The sequence below is a fragment of the Berghia stephanieae genome, chromosome 15 (genome assembly GCF_034508935.2).
Source record: "Berghia stephanieae isolate SIO BIC M18660-M18661 chromosome 15, UCSD_Bste_1.3, whole genome shotgun sequence".
NCBI lineage: Eukaryota > Metazoa > Mollusca > Gastropoda > Nudibranchia > Aeolidiidae > Berghia > Berghia stephanieae.
The window spans coordinates 16,745,693-16,764,912 of NC_088374.1; the positions used below are offsets into that span (position 1 = coordinate 16,745,693).

At 38.7% G+C, this 19,220-nt stretch overlaps 1 protein-coding gene across 1 annotated transcript in view; it reads left to right on the plus strand.

Annotated features, from left to right (window-relative positions):
* Positions 1 to 5,658, plus strand: part of LOC144960391 (uncharacterized) — a 128,895-nt gene extending 123,237 nt beyond the window's left edge. Inside the window, exons 6-8 of the mRNA XM_078893474.1 lie at positions 806 to 1,002; positions 1,164 to 1,357; positions 5,550 to 5,658. Coding sequence (XP_078749600.1) covers positions 806 to 1,002; positions 1,164 to 1,357; positions 5,550 to 5,658 — 500 coding nt within the window. The remainder of the gene's footprint in view (positions 1 to 805; positions 1,003 to 1,163; positions 1,358 to 5,549) is intronic.
* The last annotated feature ends 13,562 nt before the right edge of the window (positions 5,659 to 19,220 follow it).

A 19,220-nucleotide genomic window follows, 5' to 3' on the forward strand; every position in this document is an offset into this window, starting at 1 on the left:
GACAGTCTCTCAAAGAACCCTGTGTCCAGCCTTTGGTCACTGACAGTCTCTCAGAGAACCCTGTGTCCAACCTTCGGTCACTGACAGTGTGTCCAGCCTTCGGTCACTGACAGTCTCTCAGAGAACCCTGTGTCCAGCCTTCGGTCACTGACAGTCTCTCAGAGAACCCTGTGTCCAGCCTTCTGTCACTGACAGTCTCTCAGAGAACCCTGTGTCCAGCCTTCGGTCACTGACAGTCTCTCAGAGAACCCTGTGTCCAGCCTTCGGTCACTGACAGTCTCTCAGAGAACCCTGTGTAGACCTGTAAATGAGCTCTCTAAAAATTGACTGAAACTGAAACTCTTCGTAATTCGTCGAAGCGGTAAAATCCAAAGAATCAAAATGAAAGGTAAACAGCAAGCTCACTTGAGCAAAGCAATGGCAGAAAACTAATTTGTGCGGGAATTAATTTGGCTACTGACAATTGTTCCTTATAATTAGGTACCCAATCTGCGAAGAAACTTAGAAACGGTCAACCAGTTTGTTTACAACATGAGGCAATTGAGATGTGCTTGTAGCAATAATTTAACTTTCGATTTGAAGGTGTCTACATAACGAACTTCCGGTGTTCGAATTTTTCTGTTTCATACTTTTCCTGTCCTTCAAGTAAATGTGGTCAATTTTGGCTTAGACGAAACAGTGAAATTTATCGCTGAGCGGCTCAGTTAAAATTGGCTACAACAGGTTTGGAAAGTGAAAAAATAATTTCACGAAGGCTGTGTGAAAATACACTGGGGTGTGATCAGACACCTTTGGTCACTGACAGTCTCTCAGAAAATCCTGTGTCCCAGAGAATCCTGTGTCCAGCCTTCAGTCACTGACAGTCTCTCAGAGAACCCCGTGTCCAGCCTTTGGTCACTGACAGTCTCTCAGAAAATCCTGTGTCCCAGAGAATCCTGTGTCCAGCCTTTGGTCACTGACAGTCTCTCAGAGAACCCCGTGTCCAGCCTTCGGTCACTGACAGTCTCTCAGAGAACCCCGTGTCCAGCCTTTGGTCACTGACAGTCTCTCAGAGAACCCCGTGTCCAGCCTTTGGTCACTGACAGTCTCACAGAGAACCCTGTGTCCAGTCTTTGGTGACAGTCTCTCAGAGAACCCTGTGTCCAGCCTTCTGTCACTGACAGCGTCTCAGAGAACCCTGTGTCCAGCCTTCTGTCACTGACAGTCTCATAGAGAACCCCGTGTCCAGCCTTTGGTCATTGACAGTCTCTCAGAGAACCCTGTGTCCAGCCTTTGGTCAGTGGCAGTCTCACAGAGAACCCCGTGTCCAGCCTTTGGTCACTGACAGTCTCTCAGAGAACCCTGTGTCCAGTCTTTGGTAACTGAGAGTCTCTCAGATAACCCTGTGTCCAGCCTTCTGTCACTGACAGTCTCTCAGAGAACCCTGTCTCCAGCGTTCGGTCACTGACAGTCTCTCAGAGACACCAACATAGGATCTCTACATTGAATAGGAGTCAACTTTTCAAAGAGCGAAATCGGGACACCCTTATGAAAAATACCGTCATGATCCCAAAATAACAATCATGCATTTAATTATCAACGCTCAAAGTGATGACGTAAATTATTACAACAAGAGAAAGAGAGAGAGAGATTTTTTTCTTCTTAGTATGAACGAAATTCTTGTTTTATGAATAGTTTTGGATGTTTTTTTCACAGGTGTAAATCCTAAATTAAAACGTAATTATGAATGAATGAATATGGCTGTCTGTCTCTATGGACGCTTGTCGTGAATACTACTACGACTGCTCCTCATCCTCCTCCTCCTCCTACTACTACTACTACTACTACTACTACTACTACTACTACTACTACTACTACTACTACTACTAGATTATTATTATTATTATTATTATTATTATTATTATTATTATTATTATTATTATTATTATTATTATTATTATTATTATTATTATTATTATTATTATTATCATTATCATTATCATTATCATTATTATTATTATTATTATTATTATTATTATTATTATTTATTATTATATTACAATTATCATCATCATTATTATTATTATTATTATTTTTATTATTTTAATTATTATATATCATTATCATATTCACTATCATCACCATCATCATTATTATCATTATTATTATTTTGATTATTATCATCATCAATATCTTTATTTTTTTAATTACTATAAATAGTTTTATCATTATTATTATTATACCTATTTTTATCATTATTATTATCATACATATTTTTATGATGATGATGATGATGATGATGATGATGATGATGATGATGATGATGGTGATGATGATGATGATGATGATGATGATGATGATGATGATGATGATGATGATGATGATGATGATGATGATTATGATTATTATTATTATTATTATTATTATTATTATTATTATTATTATTATTATTATTATTATTATCATCATCATTATTATTTTTTTTATCATCATCATCATTATATTATTATTATTATTATTATTATTATTATTATTATTATTATTATTATTATTATTATTATTATTATTATTATTATTGTTTTATTATATGGAGAAACTGATTCAAAATATTATGTCTTGATTAGGTCTGTTTTAAATTAAACATTCCTTATAGATTCCAGTGTCTGCTTTTGTATTTACTCGTTTCGATTTTTCTAATTTACTCCTGTCTAATACGATTCAATAGTCTGATGTCACGCCGCCCGGCAACGGCGGCCAGCTTGTTTCTAAACAAAGAAAATCATTACTTTTTATTTTTCATGCTGGCTTGAACTTTTCATATGCCTTGTGATCAGAATGTGTAAAAGTCAAAACATGATCAAATTTATGGGGTTTTTTTCCTCTGGATGCCCTTTATGCTCGTCGGAGAAATATTTCATAAGGGCGTCCGCCATTGTTCCGATAGTTTAGAGTCAGTGTTACTAAGTTACCATGCGTCATTAGGAAGGAAGTGACGTTACGACTGTTGAAGAGTATTCCCCATGTTTCTTACTTGATAAAATGCAGCGGTTTCAATATCAAGCTGCTAGAATAGTTTTAAGAAATAAGAGATTGTTTTTGTTTTTAAGGGTTTTACGGCGCTTGCAACACATTTAGGTCATATCAGCGCCAGTAAAAAGGAAGAAAATTGGATAGTGAAAAAATTCTAGATGTACAAATAAAAAGGACTTGAGAAAAAAAGTAAGACAAAGGGGAAATGATTCAAATAGGGAACAGATGTAGATTCCAAGAGCACACAATCAGTGTACTTTGATATCACTAAAATGTCTCACCAATACATCAGCACAAGATCCCACTAAGAGGAATACACTCAAATGCTTTCACATTCAAAATAACAAACATAATAATACATAAAAGAGAGATGGTTAACAAGGAAAAAAATATGATCTCTCAAAACAATAACTACGCATTTGACTGTTTCCCTCCCAGCCAGGAATCCGACCAGGGCCAGAACAAAATCAAGTAATTTCATTCCAAGACAAAGACAGAAAGCAAATTGGAAAACAGATATAGGGGGATAGAAGACCATAAGTATATCCCTGCCCACTATGGGAGGTCAGGAACCCACCCAGAATGACGTCAAAAGACTAAGTCTTTGACCACAAAAGAAAACAAATTGTAAATTGTATTCAACAGTTCAACCAATGGGATCACTTGTTTCCTTGACCACTACTAAATACAAATTAGCAGGCAGTCCGCAAACCTAAAGATATCGTCAAAATACGGTTTTAGTTTCAGGCTATAAGTTAACGTTGGCTACGATCGGACCTTAGCCATCGTTAACATATAGTCTGACACTAGAACCCTACAGGACATATAGTTTTGTTTTTAAGGGTTTTACGGCGCTTGTAACACATTAAGGTCATATCAGCGCCAGTAAATAGAAGAAAATGGGAAAGTAACAAGTTCTAGAATTACAATTAAAGCACGCAAGAGAGAATAAGACAAAGGGGAATGGGAACAAATAGGGATTAGATGTAGATTCCAAGAGAAAACCACCAATGTAATTAGTTCGAGATCACCTATAAGTCTCATCCGGACACAAGCACAAAATCCAACAAAGAAAGGAATACACTCAAATGCTTCAATTATACATTCAAAATAAATAAAATAATACATAACAGATAGATGATTTACAAGGGAAAAAAATATCATCTCCCAAAACAATTCTGCATTTGACTGTTTCCCTCTCAGCCAGGGAATCGGGCCAGGACCAGGACAAAACCAAGTAATCTCATTCCAAATAAAAAACAGAAAGAAAGTTGGAAAACAGATACAGGGAGATAAAAGACGCAGTAAGTACCTCTCTGCCCACTATGGGAGGTCAGGAACCCTACCCAGTTGCCCATTTCATTAACACTGCAAGGCATAACAATAATAATGAAAAACAAACAGCAAAATTGAATTATAAATTCACATTTTATATTTTTTAAAACAAAACAATTTTGAATAATAAATTAAATACATATTTACAATAAAATGCATCCTATATAGATGGAACGAAGTTGACGTCACTCGGGTCTTTGTTATTGCGTTCTGCCATCCGCGTTTCTGAGTAATTCTCACTAAACTGGCGTTTATAGTTTGGTTAATGCAGTTTAGTGAGAATAACTCATAAACATGGATGGCAAAAACGCAAGATCAAAGACCGAGTGACGTCAACTTCATACATCTTTACAAGGAGAGTGGAAGTTACACTTATGTTTGGTTTTTCGTGTTTGTGATACTGTGTTTGATTTGTGTTTGTGATACTGTGTTTGATTTTTTGTGTTTGTGATACTGCCAGATTATGTGCTGTAGTTTGTAATGATATCATTATCATTCATGCCTCGCCGTGAAAACTCTTTTTGTTGTTGTTGTTGTTTGGTGTTTAACATTACTTTAAACACGATTTAGGTAATTTAAGCACCCGTTTCTAGCTTTTATCATTTTTTTTATCGGCCTTGAGGGGCCATAGCTGCTCACTCGTATTTATGCTGTTGTAATAAAATTTTATAAAACCATAATAGTTACACGTTTGTTATTTTAAAAATGTTTATTTACAATTTCTGCAGGTCATATTCCTGCCTGACTGGTACAGAGACTTCAAGTCCCTGGTTTCAAAATGTGACCTTATCTATTCTAACTGTACATTCAGGCTTTTCATCCTTTCCTAACCGTTTTACTTTTTGTTTTGTCATAGGCGCATACAAAAAGAACTAAAGCGACTTTGCACTTTATCAGTTGATAGTGGAAGACACCACTGGAAAGGGGAGGGCTGTGTTTTATGCTTTCCTTGGGAGGAAACTACAGAAAATATACGCAGGATGCATCAGATTTGTAAGTCATTTGTTGGAGATTTGTCCAGGACCACCGTCTATATGACATACATGTAAGATGAAAGTGGCTGCATGCAGGTCTGTCTTCACAGATGACACAAGCCTGGAAATTTGTCGAGGACCACTGTCTACATGACAGATAAATGTAAGATGGAAGCGTCTGCGCGCGCAGGTCCATCTTCACAGATGTCACAGCCTTGAATATTTGTCCAGGATTGATGTCTATACGACAGATAAATGTAAGATGGAAGCGTCTGCGCACAGGTCCATCTTCACAAATGTCACAGACTTAAATATTTGTCCAGGACTGATGTCTACATGACAGATAAATGAAAAATGGAAGCGACTATGTGCGCAGATCTGTCTTCAGATACCACAGGCCTGGAGATTTGTCCAGGACCACTATCTACACGACAGATAAATGTAAGATGGAAGCGACTGATGCAGGTCTGTCTTCACAGATGCCACAGGCCTGCTGTGCCACTTCCATGCCTTAAAACTCATAAGGACAAAACTGGCAAATCTTCAACTGCCCGGAGATGAGAAGTCACATTATTTGAGAGGACTGTCATCAACTTAGGCAATTGCCAATGTAGGGTAACTTCGGCCATCCAAAATATTACATTAACTGTCAAAAACTCTGATCATTGTCAAGTTTATTTGTAAGCAACAAAGAAAAACATCATAAAACTTTAAAATATGACATATCAAACCCCCCACCTCTTTTTCACGATTATTGAATAAAGTAATTCTTTGCAACGAAGCATTATGGACGAATTTACCAACATTTTTCTTGCTTGTAGTGCCAAGTTGATGGTTACGTGTGTATGAGTGTTTACTTGTGTGTGTGTGTGTGTGTGTGTGTGTGTTTGTGCGTGTGTATTTGTGTCAGTCAGAGAAAGAAAGCGAAGACTGTCAACAGTTATACTTTTGGTGTGTTTTTAGATTTTTAAGTACTTAAGTGGAGTGATTTTTTCTTTGTGATGCTTTAAGATCTGAATCTACCTTTTATTTGTGCAATCATTAATCGTATTCCACTGATTTCCATTATTTGAGATATACTTTGAAGTTTTGTTTTGTTAAACAATGAATTGCAATGAATCAAGTTGACTCTTTACTTCACCGACCGTTTGGGAGATTGACACTAGATGACAAATTAGAAATAAAAAGACTAGTTCCTCACCAACCAACTGATTTTGAATTAACACAGGTGTGGAAATCTCGAAAACGCTCTTTTTCAGTGACATGGTATGACAGGCATGAATGGCTCACAGTTAGTTTAGTCTTTTGTTTTTATTGTCTACTTTTAACAGATACAACAAACACTGACAAATCATGGACATCTATAGGCTATAGTGACCTTAACCACTTCCATCGTATTTCTTAACCTCCTGAACGTTGTTTTAGCACCCTTAAAAGAGTGAAATGTTTTTGTTGCGAAATTCAATTAAACAGGAGCGGTTAAATTCATTAATGATTCTGTCAATTCACAAAGCTCAAATAGATGCCATTCCAGATTTCAATAAACACATTATAAAAAGATTTGCAGAGATGAAACATCGCAGTGCAGATTTTTTTACAAGTACTAAAAGTAAGTAATTTCTGTCATAGGTTTTTTTTTCTCTTTTGATTTACATTTATAACATATTGATTGCACTATCTATCAAATCCAATCCTTTAAATGGTGGACAAAGAATAATTACAAAGACCTTTTCATACGGGACTTGTATCTCAGTGTTGTGGCTTGGTGTTTTCATGAATTATTTGTTTTTGTGAGTTTTGTCCACTCGTAGAAACCATCGACCCTCCCCCACCCTTCCATAAAAGAGAGTTTTTAATATGACGTGCTCTCTCCTCTTAACCGTGTTCACTGTATTAGATTTTTTTTCTAATCATGACACCACCATATGCCGTCAATACGCCACGCCGCTGGATACAGCGCCTTACCCCCGCCCATTTCAACAGGATCTGGGTGTTTTAAAAAATAAAATAAAATAAAAATTCCCTTTATTCATCCCTAACGGGAAATTTGTTTTTAGGGTCTATTCCAAGGGATGTCAGGAATAAATAACCCAGGCATCATTGTGTGTTGGTCCGTTATACTTCCGGGTGGCAATGTTGTGAGCTTCTTAGCCAAGCGCATACTATCTATATGTTAACGATGACTACGGTCAGTGGCGGGAGGGCCTGTATAACAACTCACGACATCTAGATTTATCAAACAGTGTCACAAAATGGCTCCGAATCGTTATACGTGGGCCTTTTTAGCGTTTTGTTCAGGGTTGCCAGTTTTTTTCAGGACAACTTGCCAAATATGTGACAAAAACTTGCCAAATGCTTCGAAAACTTGCCAAACCTCTCAAAATATGGATTTTCGTTACACCTACTCATAATAGTGAAATATTACACGTGTAAATTCAAGAATAAACAAAATGCTGGCTTATCTGGTGCTGACCACTATGACTTATAAAACACCAAAGAAATATCAAACTGGAAGCCACATTAATTAGGCCTAACAGTTTCACTTTCAGTTTCAACCGGAAAGGCTGAAGCCAGATTTGTGTTTGTTGTAGCCAAATAATAAAAGTTATGTGAGAACGAAATCACAAAACGAACATGCAAATACTGGGAATTGAAAGGTATGATATGACACGCTCTTTCTTTCTAATTATGTATAATAATAATATATAAATATTATATTAATTATCTCTGTCCCAAAAAAATGTCAAAAAAGTGCCAACTTGCCAACCGATTTGCTTTCCTGCCAACCATAATCAAAAAGTGCCAATTTGGACAATTTGACACTAAAAAAGCCAAACTGGCAACCCTGGTTTCGTTGCTTTTTATCTTTTTAATACGCTTCAACAGTCGTGACGTCACTTCCCTCATAATGACGCATAGTACAGTAACTTAGTAACTGGTTCTAAACTATCGAAACAATGGCGGACGCCCTTGTGAATGAAATACTTCTCCGACGAGCATAAAATTGTATCCAGAGGAGAAAAACATTGTAAATCTGATCATGTTTTGACTTTAATACAATCAGATCACATGACATGTGAAAAAGTTCTAGCCAGCATGAAGAATAAAAAGTACAGATTTTCTTTGTTTAGTAGAATCAAGCTGCTCTCTGCTGGGCAGGTGATTGACGAACTCGTTAGCTTTTGGGAACGAAGCAAAGACGTTACCGCTGAGACACACTGCTCCATTTTTATTTCCTTTTTTAAAAAATTATTTTGCCACGTTTATTTACTCACTCAATCCTAGAGACTTTTCCTACTTTTCAAAATTGGAAAAAAAATGTATTGTATTGTAAGCTTCAATTTATATGTGCGGCTATGTGGTCTTGTGGTATGACACTCGCTTTCGGATCGGAAGGTCCTGGGTTCGAGTCTAGCTCGCTCGGTGCATAGTTGAGTCCTAAGAGAAGGCTCTTCACTCACATTCTCTCACCGTACTCAGGTGTAAAACTCAGGCGTCGTCTCTGTCCGAAAAAAAATGTAATATCGCCAAACAGGCGTCATGTCCTGTCCTTCATGTTAAATGTTGCTGTTGAGCACGTATAGTGGATATTGCGCTATATAAAATTCAATTAGACAAAGACAGATACTGTGGACCTCTCGGGTCCCACCTTTATCAACAAAACACGATGAATGAAACACTAAGGACGAATGAGATGTGTTTGAATGACGCCGTAAACCTTTGGTTTATTTACCTTAATTACGTCATTCACACGTGATATCTCATTCGTCCTTTGTGTTTCATTCATCGTGTTTTGTTGATAAAGGGGAAACCCTAAACGTCCACAGTATCTGTCTTTGTCTAATAAATTGAAGCTTACAATTCAATACTTATCCTTATGGTAGCATGTGACACCAGAAATCAAAGCAGCAATTTATAATGACGTCATTATACTACTTTTTTTTTAATTGTTGACGTCACCTGCCCCATTTTAACAGAAAACTTTCTGTATCGATAAATTAAAATGATTTCCAATCAGCAAATGTGACCCGTCGTCCCAAAACGGTATTATGTCGGGATGGACCAGATGCTAAAAATTCAAATTATAGTTAAACTGGTCAAAAATATGACACATTGGTATTTAGCACAGTAAAATATGATATTCCTCCTCCTCTATAAAGCATATAAACCCAACTTAAGCATGATATTTCTGGCTGCAAATTCCATTTTCAGCATTTTAATAATGCCGTTTTGAGACGAGGGGTACCAAATAGTCTTCTAATAAGGTGAAAGTCATTTTAATCTACACAAAGGGCAGGTTTTCTAGTCAAAATGAAATAAAATGTGACCCACCGCATCAAAGCGGTATTATGTCGGGATCCACTCGGTAAGGGAAATTGAATTCATAGCCACAAATATCAAATTTGGGTTTAATTTCTTTACGTCACGCTGGAGTATAAATACTATTTTTTGCTTTGCAAAAACTTCTAAGGTCCGATTTCTCATCATTCTCTAAATTCACTTTTTGGGGTCTGAATCATCCCGACATAATACCGTTTTGAGACGGAGGGTCACAAATTGTCTTGTCATATTATTATCATTTATTTTTTTTAAAATTATTTTTTAAGGGCTTTACGGCATAAGTCGTATTAAGTCGTCATATCAGCGCCAGTTAAAAAGAAGAAAATGAGAGAGTAGAAAGTTCTAGAATTACAAATAAAATACCCGAGAAAAGGTGAGACAAAGGGAAATGGTTCAAATAGGGAACAGATGTAGATTCCAAGAGCACACCGTCAAAGTACTTAGTTTGAGATCACCTAAAAGTCTCATCCAGACACAAGCACAGGTCCCAACTAAGAGGAATACACTCAAATGTTTACCAATCATATAATATAATATGTCAACTAAACATAATACAATGCATAACAGAGAGATGATTTACAAGGGGAAAAAACATCATCTCCCAAAACTATAACTATACATTCGACTGTTTCCCTCTCAGCCAAGGACTGCGACCGAGGTCAGGACAAAGACAGAAAGCAATTGGAAAACATATAAGAGGGGATAGAAGACACAGCAAGTACCTCCCTGCCCGCTATGGGAGGTAGGACCCCCACCCAGAGGCCAGTGTCTTGTCATAAAATTATCAAGTATGTGACCCTCCGTCTAAAACGGTATTATGTCGGAACGAACCAGATGCTTAAAAGCCGAATTTAATGTTAAAAAACTGGTTAAAAATATAAATTGTTGGCATTAGCACCCTAAAATATGGTATCCATTCTCCTCAATAAATCGTATAAACTCAACAGAAGTCTGATATTTATGGCTATAAATTCAATTTTCAACATCTTAAACAACCCGACTTAATACCGTTTTGAGGCGAAGGGTCACATATAAGCATGAGTGTTGGTGAAATACCCATAGGACTGGATCTTGCCGGGCAAAGCTAGAAGAATCAAGGTGAAGGTCAGAGTTTTCATTGTCGTTCCTGAAAAATATTATTAAAAAATTGATACCGTAGTCAAAATTGTTCGAACAAATATGGTTGTTAATAAAATAACAATAGAATGTTAACAAATTGGTTGAATACAGTAAGGCAGGGAAGTCATGACATCACAACCTCTACTCTTCCGATTCCAAAATCATTGGAAGTGTGTATGTAACCAGTCCTTCGGAGGATTAATAATGAATAGGTTACGTATTGAATCATGATTTGGCAGCAGCAGCTTCTTATGGTTCTCACACTACTATATTATGACATTGACCCAATCAGCAGCAGCTTCTAATGGTTCTCACACTACTATATTATGACGATCGACCCAATCAGCAGCAGCTTCTTATGGTTCTCACACTACCATGTTATGACGATCGACCCAATCAGCAGCAGCTTCTAATGGTGCTCACACTACTATATTATGACATCGACCCAATCAGCAGCAGCTTCTTATGGTTCTCACACTACCATGTTATGACGATCGACCCAATCAGCAGCAGCTTCTAATGGTGCTCACACTACTATATAATGACATCGACCCAATCAGCAGCAGCTTCTTATGGTTCTCACACTTCTATATTATGACGATCGACCCAATCAGAAAAGTGCGGTCCGCACTTGTGCACCGTCGCGAACCCGCTCGGTCGCATTGGCATCGTCACAACACACCGTTCAACTGGATGCTCTGCCGTTTCGGGTTCTTGCCCACATCGGGTACATGTGAGACAGGTGGAAAGTCCCCACTGGTGAAGCGCCTTTGCTGTGAGGCAGCTCCTCGACCGAAGCCGATTCGTAGCCACCCAGTGTCTCCTCGTACTGGTAATCAAGCCTGGTTTTGTTTTGTTTTTGTTTTTAAGGGTTTTACGGCGCTTGCAACACATTAAGGTTATATCAGCGCCAGTAAAAATGAAGAAAATGGGATAGTAAAAAGTTCTAAAATTACAATTAAAGCACAAAAGAAAAGATAAGACAAAGGGGATTTGGTTCAAATAGGGAACAGATGTAAATTCCAAGAGCACACCGACAAAGTAGGTACTTAGTTTGAGATCACCTAAAAGTCTCATCCAGACGCAAGCACAAGTCCCAACTAAGAGGAATACACTCAAATGTTTACCAATCCTATAATATAATATGTAAACTAAACATAATATTATAGTGCATAACAGAGAGATGATTTACAAGGAAAAAAAACATCTCCCAAAACTATAACTATACATTCGACTGTTTCCCTCAAAACCAATTGACAGGACAAAACTAAGTAATCTCATTCCAAGACAATGACAGGAAACAATTGGAAAACGGGTGTCGGGGGGGGGGGGGGTAGAAGACACAGCATGTACCTCCCTGCCCACTATGGGAGGTATCGAAGCCTGGCAACTTCTCACCCACGAGGGATTAGGCTTTTAACGAAATGGGGCCGAACGAGACGCCGAACGCCGAACGGATGTAGCCTTCTCACGTGACCATGAACGCGATCTGGATAGTGAAACGTTCAAGCGGTATGCAGCATCGGATCTAAGGTCACGTGATAGAGGATAACTTGGGTTGCTGTTGGCTTCAGCTGACAAGTAACGGAGAAGGAAGTAATGGAGACTACCTCAGGCCTCCCCTACCATGTGTTAGGGGAGGGGCAATGTCAGTGTCATTCAATAGTATATACTTGTGCATGTGGCGCTCTACCCCAGATACGGAGAGAAAATTATAAATTGATTACGGGGGAAGGTGGGGGAGGGGGGTTTGACCCACAAACGACCGAGGTGTTGGGCTTCGGGTAGACCATGATACGAAATCAAAGAGAAAAGGCCGCTGGTCACAAGCGAACAGTCAAACGAGCAATCGATGATTGGATAAGAATCTCAAGATCTCATATAATAAGGTAAGTTTTAGAGAGGTGATATCCCTCCACCCGTCATCGGACAGAACTTTCATTGCGTTATATCATATAAGCTCCGCCTCCTATTTCTATTCCGGAGTGACGAGATTAGACGAGAGGACGCGAGAAAAAAATTATCATGTGTTCGGTAAGTCGATCGGTCAGTCTGCTTCGGCGTGTAACTATAACTCCGTATTGAATAAGGTGGCATAACTATTTCAGTAGCAAGATGTATAGGCCGATTCTTAAGTTTACCAGACGTACTTGTAAAAAACGAGGGTGGATTACTTTTATTGGCGTCCAGCATATATTTAGACTAAAAATCAAGATGCTATGATAGTACTCCAAGTACTCCATTATCATTATTACTGCTGCTGAGGTAATAAACAGATGTGGTTTAAATTGAAACTTTGACCTTTGTTTGTGCGTTTGCGAATCGCAATTTTTTCTCCCCCTTGTCAGATAATGTTCCGCAAAATTTGGCAACTTTTGGCAATTTTTATGGCAACTTTTGCCCCTTTTTTATGGCAACGTTTGCCCTTTTTTATGGCAATTTTTATGGCAACTTTTGCCCTTTTTTATGGCAACTTTTGCCCTTTTTTATGGCAACTTTTTGCAACTTTTGGGGTTTTAAATGGCAACTTTCCGCAGGGACAGCCTATCATTCTGAAATCAGAAGATGAATTACACAAGGTATATATCCAAAACAGTGGAAAAGTGGTTTTACACTTTTAATGAGATTGGATTGGACACAGTTTTTTAACGTCACACTTTTTGTGAAGATGTGTCAGAAATCATGTGTTTTGATTGGTCAAAAATCTACTGGTTAATTAAGTTGTACCTGGGGTTTATACGGAGACATCCATATATTTTTTCTTTAATCTTACTGGTCATTTTTTGGTCAGTATCAATCAGCGTGGCCTTCGTAAAGTTATGGCCTGATACCGACCAAAAATGACGTCAAAATGCCAGTCTTTTGCCACAAAAGATAATAAATCGTGAGTTGTATTCAATAGTTCAACCAATGAAATAACTTGTTTCCATGAGCACTACTAACGACAACTCACTAGACGGTGCAAAAACCAAATAATGACGTCAAAATGCCAGTCCTTTTGGAGTCCTAAAGTGTTCTTCTTAACTATGGCTACGGTCTAAGTCTAAGCCCCTAACAATAATAAGAAAAGTAAAACTCACCAGAAATGAGGCCGAGCAGTTTACTGTCTTTGATTGACTGGGTTCAATTGAAATAGAAGAATAATAATCTCCATATAAAGTACACATACGGATAAAACAATCATGGAAGCCAATAAGACTCATTATCTGCGTGTCACGAATAAATTGTATATATTATTTATGACGTACCATATGGCCCGACGTGCGCTTATTTGCAGGTCCGATCACCCAATTCCTTATGGGCTCATCATTGTAATAATGAAAATCTAAAAAAAAATGACGCAAAATTATTGTCCAATACAACTACAATGTTAAACTAGGCCCATAAGTAGGCTCGGATGTCAGACCTGAATATATGTACACCTCGATGTGGCCCGACAGATAGATATAATTTTCTTTTTTTCTTTTTTTTTTTCATCTTTTTTAAATTTAGAATTTCATTTGGTTTGACGCAGAATGGACCTCATTACAGAAACAATCAAAAAAGAGACAGCAATGAAAATGAGATCCCCCCCCCCCCCCCCCCCCCCCCCCCCCCAAACACACACACACCGTTCCGTGGCACGAAATATAATCATTATGAAATCTACGCATAACATGTCTGCATCTTGATTGATGTTTATGTAGACACGAGTTTAGCAAATTGATAATAAAAGTGTATGAAGAAAACATTGAATAAAATCTCGAAAAAGGTTATGCTTAAGGAGAGGCGGAGAAGGAGGAGGAAGTAGAAGAAGAAGAATAGTAGTAGTAGTAGTAGTAGTAGTAGTAGTAGTAGTAGTAGTAGTAGTAGTAGTAGTAGTAGTAGTAGTAGTAGTAGTGTAGTAGTATAGTAGTAGTAGTAGTAGTAGTAGTAGTAGTAGTAGTAGTAGTAGTAGTAGTAGTACTAGTAGTAGTAGAAGTAATGGTTGTAGTAGTAGTAGTAGTAGTAGTAGTAGTAGTAGTAGTAGTAGTAGTAGTAGTAGTAGTAGTAGTAGTAGTATATGGTGAGCATGTTATAAGCCGTACACAAGTCTATCACTGGTGTTATGTGTTTGAAGCCGGCCATTCCGACTTGACAGACAGGGAAGGGAGAGGGCGTTCGATAACTGCGACGTCAGAAGACAATGTGAAGCGAGTTGATGAGCTTATTCGTCAAGACAGGAGGTTGAAACTTCATGAAATCGCAAGCAGTCTTGAAATTTCGGAAACTTCTGCCCATAGAATTGTATTTGATGAACTTGGCTACAGAAAAGTCAGCGCAAGATGGGTTCCTAAGCAATTGACAGACAATCATAAAGAACAAAGATTGGACATCTGCAGGGAACTTTTGAGAAGAAGCAAGAGCTCACGCAGTGTTAACGGGCATACTGCCAACGCCGGCGGAGACTTTCTAGGGTACGATGTGACTTTTCTTGACAGCATAGTCACCGGTGATGAGACTTGGTTGCACCATTGCACCCCAGAAACAAAGCAAGATTCGATGACATGGAAACATCCATCCTCACCTGTCGCGAAGAACTTCAAAGTCATGCGGTCAGCAAAGAAAATAATGGGAACTGTTTTCTGGGACAGTCGTGGTGTTATTCTGTTCGAAACCTTACAACCTGGAGAAACAATCAGTGCTGCAAGGTACTGCCAAACTCTTGACAAGCTTAGGGAGGCCATTCGCAGAAAGCGCCCAGGGCAGCTGACCAACGGGGTCATTTTGCAACACGACAACGCTACACCCCACACAGCACGAGTGACGCAAGGTTGGCTAGAGAAATATAGATGGGAGATTTTGCCACACCCACCACACAGTCCAGACCTCGCACCATTTGATTATCACCTCTTTGGGCCACTGAAACGTGAGCTGGCAGGAAAGCGCTTTGATGTCGATGAAGAGCTTGTTGACCATGAGCGGAAATGGCTACAAAACCTTGACGGAAATTTCTTCCGAGAGGGTATCTATTCCATGGTGCGGCGTTGGCAGAAGTGTGTCGACAGACTTGGCTGTTACGTAGAGAAATGAAGGACGAGTCAAGGTATGAACACGTGCAAGAATTTTGTTGATAGCATAAAAAACGCGGATTTTACAGGCATTTTTCGGTTAATTATGAAAGAGCCCTCGTAGTAGTAGTAGTAGTAGTTGTTGTAGTAGCAGTCGTAGTAGTAGTAGTAGTAGTAGTAGTAGTAGTAGTAGTAGTAGTAATAGTAGTAGTAGTAGTAGTAGTAGTAGTAGTAGTAGTAGTAGTAGTAGTAAGATTAGTAGTAGTAGTAGTAGTAGTAGTAGTAGTAGTAGTAGTAGTAGTAGTAGTAGTAGTAGTAGTAGTAGTAGTAGCAATAGCAATAGCAGTAGGAATAGTAGTAGTAGCAGAATCAGTAGTAGTCATCTTCATAGCGTGTCGCTCCAACACCGAACCCACTCAACAGCATCTGTGGAGCAGACTCTACTTAGGTCATGATCAGTGCAGCTGGGCCCATCCTGTCATTCTCTAAGGATGTGCTCCATCGTCTGCTCTGGGAATCCACATGTACACACGCTAGTCTCAGTCAGACCCCACTTTTTCATGCTTCCAGCTGTTCTTCCTATTTCTGCCCGTGCTATGTTCAGTATTACCCATTCCCTTCTTGGAGCTCAGTTCCGTAGAGCAGTTCTTCTCTCGGATCTTCAACAGCTTCATTTGCATGATTGTCCAACTCCCTCCATGTGGAAAGTCTGTATACACCTGCATGGTCAGGGTTGATGCTTTATTCCGTCATGAAGCTCTTTCTCGACTTCAGTCTATTGTCGTTGGGTTGTGGTCATGGAGGGAGTGCCTTGGGTCCATTTCCTGTTTATATTTCTGGGCTTTGGAAGCAGTGGCTCTTCGAATGTAGGGAGATGCAATGCCAGTCAGCCGATGAAGGACTGGAACTGCAGTCGGTTTCAAGTTACCAGTAATGATCCAGCAGGTGTTATGTAGCTCAGGGTCAATCTTTTTGGCAGCGCGGTTGTCCTGACTGTTTTTGGATCTGCTCCCCATGTAGTGTTTGCCAGTTTTCTTAGGAGGTTGTTTCTTGTGGCCACCTTTGCTTTTGTTTTCTTTGTGTGCCGAGAGAAGGACAGTGTGCGGTCCAAAGTGACACAGAGGAACACGGTGAATGTGTTGTTCTCCAATATGTTCCCATTCCAAAAGATGTTCAGTTTACTGTTGGCCTTGTGTGTTTTTTTTTAATGGAAGGCACACACTTGAGTTTTTCCTGGGTTGATTCTTTAAATAATACTCAGCGGGTGTCTTCAGTGCGGCTGTTAATCTCTCCTCAATGGTCTTGAAATCAGAGGCCCGGAATGTAAGACACAGATCATCAATATATAGACACCTCCGGATGATGTCAAATTCAGGTTGGTCGTTGATATAAATGTTGAAAAGGACTGGTGCAAGTATCGATCCTCGAGGGAGTCCAGTCTTTTGTGATTTCCATCTGCTTTTCTTCCTATCCATTTCCACACAAAAACGACGGTTTGACAGAAGAGATTTTATTATTGAAACTACTTTTGTGTTACGCGTTACCCTTCCCACCTTAAGGAGCACTTTCTTGTGATTTACTATGTCATAGGCAGCTGTCAGGTCAACGAACACAGCCCCTGTAATTTGTTTGTTCTCACAGCCATCTTCGATGTATTGTGTCAAGTTCAGGAGTTGGTCACAGTATGATCTTCCAGGGCGGTAAACCAGCTTGGTCAGGTAACAGATGTTCTTCTACTGTTTGGGAAATCCTGGCTAGTATCATGCGCTCATATACTTTGTACAGTATGCAGAGGAGGGATATTGGTCTGTAGCTCTTGCTGCTATTTGGGTCTTTTATCAGGTTTAAGTAAGGCTATCACTCTTCTGGCCCCGCTGTTTTTGGAGGGTTATTTTTGCACAGCTTGCGGCCCCATAATTAGGGAAAATTTTTCTGATTTGCATTGCAACCGCAAAATCTGCACGTTTTGCAAATTTTTGGCAAATTCTTTGATTCTTTTTATTTTTATTTTTGCGCAATTTGCTGTACTTGAATTTTATGAAGAGTACGGTACGCCAAGAGTTAAACGCTTCGGAAGAAAATACAATATATGATAAATTTATAGCAGAGTTGTCTGGATGTTTATAACGTATTAACTCACTCAATCCTAGGGGGTTTTGCTACTTTTCAAAATTGGGGGGAAAAGGTATTAAAAATGAGCATGTACATAGATAGTTTTATTCAACTATCAGTAACATGTAGAAATCTAAAAACATTAGCTTTGATACTACGACTATAATTTGTCTCATAAAAATGTAATAAATAGGCATGGGGTAAAAGTAACCCCGGGTAAACTACGGATATAGTCGGTGTTAGGGTTGAGTGAGTTAATGATTGAATGACCAGGTTTAAAAATACTTTCTCGACGCGTGACGCAAAATATATAGGGAATGAGATTAGCGGAAGAGTAGCGTCCCTTGATTGGACGTCACCGGCGGAAAAGTTAACGTCATGTTGGTTGTGCGCATGCGTCTCTCGTCCTCGATTCCGATGAAAGCGGCATGAGACACTTCACCGAAAGCGTAGACGAGATGATGTCCAATCAAGGGACGCTACTCTTCCGCTAATCTCATTCCCTATAGGTCAGACCAACGCCGCTACAAGAAAACAGAAGAGCAAACCCGAGACAGCAACAAGACAATATTTGTTTGTGTGTATTGTATTGCCTTTATGTGTTAAGAAATAGGTACGTTTTATTCTCAAAACCTTGAATAGGTTTTCCAATTTTTTTTTTAAAGTTATAATAATTTAATTGAATCAGCGGACTTGTTTAATAATTTAAAGCTATATTTTTGTGGGGTCCTTCTGTAATATTATCAGTTCGATTGTGGTTGGAAATATCTTTATATCTTAATGCCATAAAACTATTGACACCAAAGACAAAGGACATGGTTACCATGGCAACACCATACTTGTTTTATTTGTTTCTTTTTAAGGGTTGTACGGCGCTTAGAACACATTTAGGTCATATCAGCGCCAATAAAAAGGATGAAAATTGGATGGTACGAATAAAAGGACTTGAAGAAAAAGTAAGACAGGGGGCAATGGTACAAATAGGGAATAGATGTAGATTCCAAGAGCACACTATCAGTGTAATTAACCAGTAGATTTTTGACCAATCAAAACATGGAATTTTTGACACACCTTAACACGTGCTCGGACAAACATAGTTGGTTGTTTATAAACAATAGCGTGACCTAATTCGACCTCCATCTGATCGTTGTTATTGTTTTCATATTGACAAATGGGTGACTGGTTATCACACGATTTTCTCCATCATATTATAAATGTTTAAGTTTACACATAGTTTTCTGTGTTGATTCGACTGATCAAGAGGTAGAACAGTGGGTATTTTACTTAACACATACCATCT